Genomic DNA, 12,340 nt, shown 5'->3' on the forward strand with positions numbered 1-12,340 from the left:
CAAAAAAAATTCATAAATTTTGAGAAAATATTTGCAACATACATATAAAATAAACAGCTAAATACGCTAATCAATTTTGAAAAGATTCTTTAAAAGGAGAGGGAAAAGACCAAACCCAGTAGAAACATAAAGAAAAGACATAACCAGATAATTCACAAAGATACAGGAAAAAAAAAAAAAATCCAGAAACATATGAAAACATCTCTACCATCACTCACAATTGGAGAAATGCACACTTAAACCATTGTGAGATACAATTTCTCATCTATCAGACTGGTAAAATGAAAACCTCTAACAATGGATTCTATTGGCAAGGCTGTGGGGTAATAGGTTAGTGAGAATGTAACCTGCATGGCAATCTGGAATCTAATAAAGTGACACAAGCACTTAACTTTTGAAATCCCACGTCCAGGAATGTACTCTGAAGAAACATTACCAACAATACAAAAATACATATGCATAGGTAATTCATTGTGAATTGTTAATGGCAAACTGAGAAAAGCAAAATGCTAACTGGGTTTTCCGGTTCTTAAATACCAAGTACTGAAAGGAAAGGGTGGCCAGGTGCCAGATACCAGTTTCCATTCAGAAATTTAACATTAATACAGTGCTATATCTAATCTGCACGCATTATTCAAATTTCATCAATTGTTCCACTTATGTCCTTTTTCTAATCCAATCTAGAATAAGGTGGTGCATCTAGTTGTCATGTCTCTTTATCTTCCTGTAATTAGAAACAGTTCCTCACCTCAGTGTTTGTTTTTCATGACTTTGATATTTTTGAAGAGTACTAGCCAATTATTTTGTACAATGTCTCCCAATTTAGGTTTGTCTGATGTTTCCTTATAATTAAATTTATTTTAGACATTTTTGATAAGAATACTCCAGGAGTAATGCTGTGTCTTTCTCACTGTGTCACATGGGGAGGTATGTGATGTTGATTTGTCCTAATACTGATATTAGTAATTTTGATCAGTAAAATTCTGAGCATTCAGAAGAGGCATAATCACAGCAATAGTAGCCTTAGTATAATACAGAAGTACAAACAGCAACTAGAACATAAAGAAACTAGACCTAGAATTTTGCCAAATGGTGGGGGAGCTGCTGGAACCCTTTCCAGGTCATAGGGGCTGCAAGTGCTACAGTTTATGCTCCCCCTCCACCTTGACAGTACAGACAGAAGCAGGGTCTGGGTGCACTAGCTGGCCTACTACCTCAATGAGCCCCAGACCCTTAGCCCACATCAGCCCCAACCATCCCACCAAGGCAGCACTAGTGTGGCACCCACCAGGAGGACATCCCTGGTCAGTACTCACTACAGCTCCAGCTGATGCAGCAAGGTGGCACACACAGGAGCAAAGCACCCCAGACCCAGGCCCATACTACTCTGGCTCCAGACAGTTTGCTAATACTCCCCCAGCACAGAGTGCTCCAAGAACCCCTGACCCACACCCACCTTAGTTCCAGCCACCCTGTCTGGGTACCCCTTGTGTGGAGCTCCCCAGAACACCCAGCTTGCACCCACTTCAGCTTCAGCTGTCCTCCCAGTGAACCTTGTGGGTAGAGAGCCCCTGGACAGCCCTGGCCCATGCTCACTTCAGCTTCAGCTATCCTGCCAGGGTGTTCTCTGTACAGAGAGCCCAGGGACTGCCCCAGCCTGCACCAACTTCAGTTGTAGCTGTCTTGCCAGACCTCCCTTTCCATAGAGAGCCCTGAGACCACCTGACCTAAGCCCACTTCAGCTCCAGTCATGCTACCAGGGCAGCCCAAACAAGGAGTGCCTGGGACTCCATGCCCATGGCAGCCACAGTTCCAGCCAGCCAGCCAAAGTTATTAGGGATACAAAGACTACACAGGATGACCATACATAATACCTTTCCTTCAAGTTTAGAAGTAGCTGTTCTACTCAATTCAAAGGAACAAACACAGAAAATCAAGCAAAATGGGGAGACAGAGAAATATGCTCCAAACAAAAGAACAAGACAAAATCTTACAAAAAGAACTAAATGAAACAGAGAGAAACAATGTGCTTGATAAAGTTTAAAGTAATGATCTTAAAGATGCTGACTGGACTGGAGACAAGAGTGGAAGAACTCAGTGAAAATTTCAACAAAGAGATACAAAATATAAGAAAGAACCAATCAAAGTTAAAGAATATAGTGATATGAAAAATACACTAGAGGGAATCAACAATAGATTAGGGGATGAGAAGAGATGATCAGCAATCTAGAAAACAAGGTAATGGAAAGCACTCAAGCTGAACAGCAAATAGAAAAAAAAAATTTTTAATGAGGATGAGTTAAGCAATCTCTAGGATGACATCAAGTGAACAAACATTCACATTATGGGACCCCCAGAAGAGAAGAGAGAAAGAAAAGGGGAGAAAATTCATTTGAAGAAATAATAGCTGAAAACTGCCTTAACCTGGGGGAAGAAAACAGGTTCAGGAAGGATACAGAGTTCCAAACAAAACGAACCCAAGGAGTTCCACACCATAACACATATAATTAAAATGTCAAGGTTAAAGATAAAGAGAAAATTCTAAAAAGAGCCAGGAGAAGCAAAAAGTTACATACGAGGGAAACCACTTAAGACTATGAGCAGACTTTTCAGCAGAAATGTTGCAGGCCAGAATAGAGTGGCATGATATATTCAAAGAGCTGAAGGGAAAAAAAAACCAAGAACACTCTCTGTGGGAAGATTATCATTCACAACTGAAGGAGAGATAAAGAGCTTCCCAGAAAAACAAGAGTTAAAGTTCATCATCACTAAGCTAGTCTTACAAGAAATGTTAAAGGGACCCCTTTAAAAAAAAAAAAAAAAAAAGGGACTCCTTTAAGTGAAAAAGAAAAGGCCATAATCAAAAGTAAGAAATTATGAATAAAAAGATATAAAATATGATAACAAATACATAAAACGTGGGGGGGAATGAAAATTTTCTTTTAGAATTTGTTCAAACTTAAGTGACCACTGATTTAATATAGACTACTACATATTCAAAATGTTATATATGAACCTCATGGTAAAGACAAACCCAAAATCTGTAATAGGTACACAAAAAATAAAGACAATCAACATAACACAACAGAAAGTCATCAAAGGAAAGAGAGCAAACAAAAGAAACAAAGAACTACAAAAACAACCAGAAAGCAATTAACAAAAGGACAATAAATATATACCTATCAATAATTACTTGAAACGTACAAGTAGGTCTAATGCTCCCATCAAAAGACATAGGGTGGTAGAGTAGATTAAAAAATAAGATCCAGTGGGCACCTGGGTGGCTCAGTCAGTTAAATGTCTGCCTTCAGCTCATGTCATGATCCTGAGGTTCTGGAATTGAGCCCTGTGTTGGGCTCTCTGTTCAGCAACGAGTCTGCTTGTCCCTCTCCCTCTGCCACCTCACCCTCCCATGGCTCATGCTCTCTCTCTCAAATAAATAAAATCTTTAAAAAAAAAAAACAAAGACCCATGGGGCACCTCGATGGCTCAGTCAGTTAGGCATCTGACTCTTGATCTCAGCTCAGGTCTTAATCTCAGGGTCATGAGTTCAAGTCCTGCACTGGACTCCACGCTGGGTGTGAAGCCTACTTAAAACAAACAAACAAACAAAAAATGGAGAAAAAAAAAGTCCCATTTGTATGCTGCCTACAAAAGACTTACTTCAGACCTATAAAAATATAGAGACTAAGTGAAAGTATGGAAAAAGATATTCCATGCAAATAAAAGTGAAAAAAAAAAGCCAGGGTAGCAATACTTACATCAGACAAAATAGACTTTAAACAAAGACTATAATAAGACACAAAGAAGGGCATTATATAATGATAACAAGGTTAATCCAACAAGAGGATATAACATTTGTAAATATCTATGCACCCAATATTAAAGCATCTAAACATATACAGTAAATATTAACAGGCATATACAGAGAAATTGACAGTAATACAATAATAGTATAGGTTTATAACACCCCACTTACATCAACAGATAGATCATGCAGACAGAAAAAGAAGGAAACAGTGGCTTTGAATGACACATTAGACCAGATATACTTAACAGATACATGCAGAACATTCCATACAAAAACAACAGAACACACCTTCAGTTCAAATGCAAATGGAATATTCTCCAGGATAGATCACACTTTAGACCATAAAACAAGTCCCAGTAAATTTAAGAAGATTAAAATCATATCAAGCATCTATTCTAACCACAACAGTATAAAACTAGAAATCAATCACAAGAAAAAAAAAAACTGGAAAAAACAAAAACATGTGGAGGCTAAACAGCATGCTACTAAACACCCAATGGGCCAGTGAAGAAATCAAAGAGGAAATCAAAAGATACATGAAGACAAATGAAAATGAAAAGACAACAATCCAAAATCTCTGGAACACAATGAAAACAATTCTAAGAGAAATTCATAGCGATACAGGCTGACCTCAAGAAACAAGAAAAATCTCAAACAATCTAAACTTACACCTAAAGAAACTAGAAAAAGGTCAAGGTTAGTAGAAGGAAGGAAATTAAGATCAGAGTGGAAATAAATGAAATAGAGATTTAAAAAACAATAGAAAAGATAAAGGAAACCAAGAGCTGGTTCTTTGAAAAGATAAAATTGATAAACCTTTAGCCAGACTCATCAAGAAAAAAGAGGGGACACAAATAAGATCAGAAATGAAAGAGGGAAATTAATAACCAACACCACAGAAATACAAAGAATTGTAAGAGAATATTGCAAAAAATTCTATGTCAACAAATTGGACAACCTAGAAGAAATGGATAAATTCCTAGAAACATACAACCTTCCCAAACTGAATCAGGAAGAAGCAGAGCAGCTAAATATACCAATTACTAGTAATGAAATTGAATTGGTAATCAAAAAACTCCAACAAATGAAAGTCCCTGACCAAATGGCTTTCACAGACAAGTTCTACCAAACATTTAAAGAAGAGTTAATACCTATTCTCCTCAAACTATTCCAAAAAAGAGAAGTGAAAGGAAAACTTCCAAATACATTCTACAAAGCCAGCATTACCCTGATACCAAAACTAAAGACACTACAAAAAAACTTACAGGCCAATGCCCCTGATAAATATAGATGCAAAAATCCTCAACAAAATATTAGCAAATAACATTCAATGATACATTAAAAGGATCATCCACCACAACTGAATGGGATTTATTCTGGGGATGAGTGTTAATTCAATATTCACAAATCAATCAACATGATACGTCGAATCAAAAAAACAAAGGACAAATATCATATGATCATCTCAATAGACACAGAAGAAGCATTTGACAAAATTCAACATGAGTTCATGATAAAAACTCTCAACAAAGTAAATTTAGAGAGAACATACTTCGACATAATAAGGGCCATGTGTGAAAAATCCACAGCTGACATACTCAATGGTGAAAAACTGAGAGCTTTCCCCTAAGATCAGGAAAAAGACAAGAATGTCCACTCTCCCTACTTTTATTCAACACAGTGCTGGAAAGCCTAGCCACAGCAATCAGACCAAAAAAGTAATACAAGACATCTAAACTGTCAAGGAAGAAGTAAAACTATCACTATTTGTAGATGATATGATACTATACATAAAAAACCCTAAAGATCCACCAAAAAGCTATTAGAATAAATTCAGTAAAGTTGCAAAATACAAAATAAGACAAAGAAATATGTTGCGTTTATATACTAATAACAATGTAGTAGAAACCAAAATTAAGAAAACAATACCATTTACAACTGCACCAAAAAACTTGTACTTTGAAAACTATAAAACACCAATGAAAGACATTGAAGACAGCACAAACAAATGGAAAGATATATCATGCTCATGGATTGGAAGAATTAATATTGATTAAAATGTCCATACTATCCAAACAATCTACAGATTCAATGCAATCCCTATCAAAATAGCAAGAGATTTTTCATAAAACTAGAATACTACTAAAATTTGAATGGAACCACAAAACACCCTAAAAGCCAAAGCAATCTTGAGAAAGAAGAACAAAGCTGGAGGTACCACAGTCCTAGATTTCAAGATAAACTACAAAGCTGTAGTAATCAAAATAGTATGGTACTGGCACAAAAACAGACATATAGGGGCGCCTGGGTGGCTCAGATGGTTAAGCGTCTACCTTCGGCTCAGGTCATGATCCCAAGGTCCTGGGATCGAGCCCCGCATTGGGCTCCCTGCTCCGCAGGAAGCCTGCTTCTCCCTCTCCCACTCCCCCTGCTTGTGTTCCCTCTCTCGCTGCGTCTCTCTCTGTCAAATAAATAAATTAAAAAAAACAAAAAACAAACAAAAAAAGCAGAAATATAGATCAATGAAACAGAATACAGAGTCCAGGAATAAACCCATGTTTATTTAGTCAATTAATCTATGACAAAGGAGGCAAGAATATGCAATGGGAAAAAGACAGTCTCTTCAATAAATGATGTGGTGGAAATTGGACATCTACATGCAAAAGAACGAAAGTGAATCACTTCTTACACCATATGAAAATAAACTCAAAATGGATTAAAGACTTAAATGTGAGACCCCAAACCATAAAACTCCTAAAAGAAAATGTAGGCAGTAATTTCTTTGACATTGGCCTTAGCAACATTTTTCTACATATGTCTCCTCTAGCAAGAGAAACAAAAGCAAAAATAAATTTTGGAGACTACACCAAAATAAAAAGCTTTTGCACAGTGAATGAAACACTCAACAAAATGAAAAGGTCACCTATTGAATGGGTGAAGACATCCACAAATGATATACCTAATAACAGATTAACAGTATAAAGAATTTCTATGACTCAACACCAAAAAACCAAATATTCCATTTAAAAATGGACTGAGGACCTAAACAGACATTTTTCCAAAGAAGATATATAGATGGCAAACAGACACATGAAAAGTTACTTGACATCACCAATCACTGAGGAAATGAAATCCAAACCACAATGAGATATCACCTCACACCTGTCAGAACACCTAGAATCAAAAAGACAAGAAATAACAAGTGTTGGTGAGGATGTGGAGAAAAAAGAACCCCTGTGCACTGTTGGTGGGAACGTAAATTGGACCAGCCACTGTGGAAAACAGCATGGAGGTTTTTCAAAAAATTAAAATAAAAATACCATACAATCCAGTAATTCTGCTGCCGGGTATTGACCTAAAGAAAATGAAAACACTAATTTGAAAAGATATGTGCACCTCTATGTTTATCGCAGCATTATTTACAACAGTCAAGATACGGGAGCAACCCAAGTGTCCATGGATAGATGAAGGGATATAGATGTGATAATATATATATGATGGATAACAAATATATAAAGATCAATCGATTGATCTATGATATCTATCTGATATCTATCTATGATGGAATATTACTCTGCCATAAAAAATATGAGATCTTGCCATTTTTGACAACATGGATAGACCTAGAGGGTATTATGCCAAGTGATATAAGTCAGACTGAGAAAGACAAATACCATAGGATTTCACTTAGATGTGGAATCTAAAAAGCAAAACAAACTAAAGGCAAAAATAGACCCATAAATACAGAGAACACACTGATGGTTGCCAGAGGGGAGGGGTAGGGCAACAGACAAAATGATTGAAGGGGAGTGAGAGATAGAGGCTTTCAGTTATTGAATGATTAAGTCACGGGGATAAAATGTACAGCATAGGGAATACGGTCAATGGTATTTAATAGCATTTTATGGTGAAAGATAGTAGCTACACTTGTGCTGAGTGAACATAACATATGGACTTTTCAAATCACTATACTGTACAGCTGAAACTAATATAACATTGTGTGTCACCTATACTTCAATTTTAAAAATATTATACATACACACATGAAATGACAGTAATTCTAAGGGGGAAGAAACAGTCTCATTTTCTTCCACTGATACCATGTATGTCATGATATTATCTAAGAAAAAATAGTTTAGTACATTTTCTATCTATTATTTACAAAATGATCTTTCATTTAATAACTACTAGGTTAGGGGTGCTTTCTTACCTCTTAAAGGGAGCAGCATTTTTCAGAACAGTCTCCACCTCCGCAATATTTGCTCTGGCGAGATCTGCTACAGTAAGAAAGCCAGAAGCATAGAGGAACCTGGCTCGCTGTGCATTAAGTACGGACACCCGGACCAGGTCACACAGCTCCCTCTGGATGCCAAATGTAAGACGCTTCTGAAATTGAGAAAGTAGTAGTTCCATGTTGTGCCAGCCCAGGCGGTTGGAAAATACTGTAATCATCCCTAGAATAATTATAGAATGTTTAGTGAATTAAAATTCTTTATAGATAATTCTCTATTTCTTTAGATTTACTTTTGTTGTGTTGTTTACTTGCAGAATTGTAAAGTTTAAGAGGCACAAAGTGTAAGTTAACAGGATAGTAGACACATGTTAAGGGCCTAGCTAATTGGTCAATAAAAGGGCTAAACACATTAAATGTCACCTATTCTTAATCATGAACTTGATATTTGAAACAACTGAGGTAGAGCATGTTAACACAAAACAAACAAAAAGCCCTCACTCGACTTTATTCCTCTCTCTCATTCTTTCTTTCTTCCTTCCTTTTTTTAAAGGAAGAGAGAATTCTTAAAAACAGGTGAGGGACTTTTTTCAACTACAGAAAAATAAGAGAGTTTATTTAAATGTTCAAGTGCTGAGAGGACAAAAAGCGAAGCTCCCCACTGATATTTTCTTCAAGGAAATGTTGCCTAGCGCAATAGCTATTCCCTCATGAAATAAAGAGGCAGAATAGCCAATGCCAAGTCATTAAGAAAATCACTTCCCTATGAGAACATTCACCCTACAGGCAATTTGAGATCTTTCATGCCAATGAGTTGAAGAGTCTCTCCCTTCTTATGACCTTCTCCTCCCATCTTTCCCTCAGTATGCTCACATATGCACACACCTTCACAATGAAACCTTTTACACATATAAATCCACACACTCTCCAGCAGCCCAGGGCTTATGAGGATTTCTTGGTAAAATCAGACCCAGAACTGTTTGCCTAGCTTAGAGACAGGAGTTTAGTTTTATTAAGGAGAGACCAGTGCTTCCCTAGAGAAGAGATATTTAGAACAGTCCAAGAGAAATCCAGAAATTCCTATCCATTTGCCATCCTCCTACTCAATAACAAATATTAATCAGTAACTTGATGAGATAAAGGAAACTGTTGACAACTTAGTGTCTATTTCTTCCTGTAACAGGGAAAACGGAAAAAAAAACAAACAGAAAGGGAGGATGGTCAGCAGTTGCTAAGTAATAGAGGGGGACTAAGGTCCAGACACTCAGCTAGCTGCCAATCTTCTGGAGCAGGATAACTGAACCCAGAGAAGCCACAGTTTTAGGTGTTCTGATGATGACAATTAGGCTTCCCACGATCCCCTCACTTTTAGAGAAGCCTAAAATAAAATGGAATTTGAAAAAAAAAGTAATCTTAACTTGACCTCAAACCACAGAGTCTCAAATAAATGTGGAAACCCTTGTTTAACTGACCTGCATAAACAGCAGCTGACTGTTGTAAAGATTGAATCTGTCCACGACTGCATCCGTATTTCTGGTTAATTTCCTTTAAGGGAACTTCACTGATTAAATCTAATAGCACAAGACTGGTAAAAAACCTGGAAAGTAAATCACCATAAGTATGTAAGAGATGTCTACAATGAAGATATAACATATGCTGAGAAACAAGAAAGAAGCAAAAAGGCAAGAGAGGATTTATACACTCTGAGAAGATGCCTAATAGGATATAGGATTAGTGGACAAAGACTGAGCTCAATGTTTATCAAATAAATTCTGACATACATTAGTACTATAGCAAAGCAAGGAACTAATATTTATATAACAAAAAGATCTCCTCCATATTTTCATATTGCTAACTAATTTCAAGAAATAAGACTTGGTTCAAGAAATAGAATGGCACAAAAAATTAAAAGAACATTTGATACAGTTATATGATCACCTACTCATATATCAAAAAAATGAGAGAATTTGAAAAACCAGTATTGACTTGAACAGCAATAGTGCCACAAATAATCCAAGTATATAAATCCTTATAAAATTTACATTTATGTTATAAATAATTTACTAGAGACTACCATTAAGAAAATAATTTTATTATATTTCAAAGAAGCTCAGTGATTCAATTTCCCCATCTGAATCTTTTAATTTGCTCTTCCATGGTAATAATCAATCATTTATAATAATGATACAAAGCATATCCTCAAATGAAGCTATGCTAAGTTGTCAGTTCTAATTCAAATCTTTAAGGAAAGGAAATAAATAAATGTTCTACTTTATTTTTTTAATATTTTATTTTTATTTATTTTGACAGAATGAGAGAGAAAGAGAGCACAAGCACGGAGAGAGGCAGGCAGAGGGAGAGGGAGAAGCAGGCTCCCCGCTGAGCAGAGAGCCTGACGTTGGGTGTGATCCCAGAATGCTGGGATCATGACCTAAGCTGAAGGCAGATGCCTAAGTGACTAAAACACCCAGGTGTCCCTTAAATGTTCTACTTTAAAAGGTCTTCATCTATAATGGCTTCTAAACAAGCATTAAGGGAGAAATTGAAATATTGATAAATTCAGTAAACACAAGAAAGTGACAATTTACTCAACCAAAACTTTGACTTTATTTTTTTGTTAAGATTTTACTTATTTGAGAGAGTGAGTGTGAGAGAGCACAAGCCGGGGAGAGAGGCAGAGGGAGAAGGAGAAGCAGACTCCCCACTGAGCAGAGAGCCCGATGCAGGGCTACATCCCAGGACCCTGGGATCATGACCTGAGCCAAAGGCAGATGCTTAACTGACTGAGCCACTCAGGCGCCCTAAAACTTTGATTTTGATGATAATGAAAGTGACTATAGTAAACTGAACAACTAGTATATATCCAAAACTGTTTTAAATACTGGACAGTCAAGGCTCCTTGGTATTTACCTTTTATGGATGGCCATCTGGCGTTGCTGTCTCTCAGTTCTGGCTATGACTTTTCCTTTCACACAGCGAGCCAAGAACCCTTCTTCAACTCCCACTAGCTCTGCCACCCGTTTCATAGAAGTTGGCAATTTCTCCCATAAACAGAAAAATTGATACCAATCAATAGTAGTCCAATCCTCAAACATAGGTGTAACCTAAGGGAAGAAGCATCATTCATTAGCTAAATTATTGCATTACAAAAGGAATAAAACTATAAAAGTAGACTTTATATTAAAAACAAAGGCCTCAGCATTTGGAAAAATTTCTAAATGTGATAATATCTCATTTATATGGAAATTTCATTTATTCACAAACAACTCAATAACCAAAAGAAAAGAGACCATTGAGCATACGAACTGGATTTTACAGAATCCAAGAACTTTAATCACAGATACTTTTAATCTCAACATTCTGACACTAAGTACAATCTTAAGTATTTTCTGATTTCCAAGAAAGAATCAGGATCAGGAGAAGAGAAAACGGAGGGAAGGAAAGGAGGAATCAATATTCACTACTGCTATATTATCTAAAATATCCAGGGTTCAACAACAACAATAAAAACTATGAGACATGAAAAGAAACAGGAATGTGTATCCCAAACACAAGGGAAAAAGCTTGCAAAAGAAACACCTTTGAGAGATTCCAGATGTTGGGAATGTCAAAGACTTCAAAGTAGACAAATATGGTCAAAGAACAAAAGAAAAACATGCTAAATGAAGTAAAGGAAGGTATGATGACAATGTCTCATCAAGTAGAGAATAAAAATAAAAGGAAAGGATTAAAAAAAAACAAATGGATAGGGCGCCTGGGTGGTTCAGTCATTAAGCACCTGCCTTCGGCTTGGGTCATGATCCCGGGGTCCTAGGATCAAGCCCCGTATCAGGCTCCCTGTTCAGCAGGAGGCCTGCTTCTCCCTCCTCCCACTCCCCCTGCTTGTGTTCCCTCTCTCGCTGTGTTTCTCTCTGTCAAATAAATAAATAAATAAATAAATATTAAAAATTGGAAATTCTGAAGGTGAAGAGTATAACAACTGAAATAAATAATTCACTATAGAGCTCAACATTAGAAGCAAGCTGGCAGAAGAATGAGAAAACATGAAGATATATCAACAGAGACTATGCAAAAAAAACTGTAATTCCTCTGCTATTCCTGCATAAACTCATTTTTTACTTAAATAAAATTTCTCTTTGCTCTGTTTAGAGTTAACAGAGCAAAGCTGTATTGGAGCAAGGAAATGACAAGAGATAGTAACTAAAATCCAAGGAACAAATAAAGAAAAACACAAATCATAAGAATTTTAATGTAACAAGCTCTACAAATATACATTTTTCTCTCCTCTCACCTTCTTT

The 12,340-nt window shown here is 36.5% G+C and overlaps 1 protein-coding gene across 1 annotated transcript in view; it reads right to left on the reverse strand.

Moving 5' to 3' along the window:
* Positions 1-12,340, reverse strand: part of POLQ (DNA polymerase theta) — a 124,703-nt gene that overhangs the window by 72,685 nt on the left and 39,678 nt on the right. The window contains exons 13-15 of the mRNA XM_021692492.1: positions 10,953-11,146; positions 9,515-9,639; positions 8,022-8,265 (exon numbers count right to left, since the gene is read on the reverse strand). Of these exons, the coding sequence (XP_021548167.1) occupies positions 8,022-8,265; positions 9,515-9,639; positions 10,953-11,146 (563 nt within the window). The remainder of the gene's footprint in view (positions 1-8,021; positions 8,266-9,514; positions 9,640-10,952; positions 11,147-12,340) is intronic.

This window comes from Neomonachus schauinslandi, chromosome 1 (assembly GCF_002201575.2).
Source record: "Neomonachus schauinslandi chromosome 1, ASM220157v2, whole genome shotgun sequence".
Classification (NCBI taxonomy): Eukaryota; Metazoa; Chordata; class Mammalia; order Carnivora; family Phocidae; genus Neomonachus; species Neomonachus schauinslandi.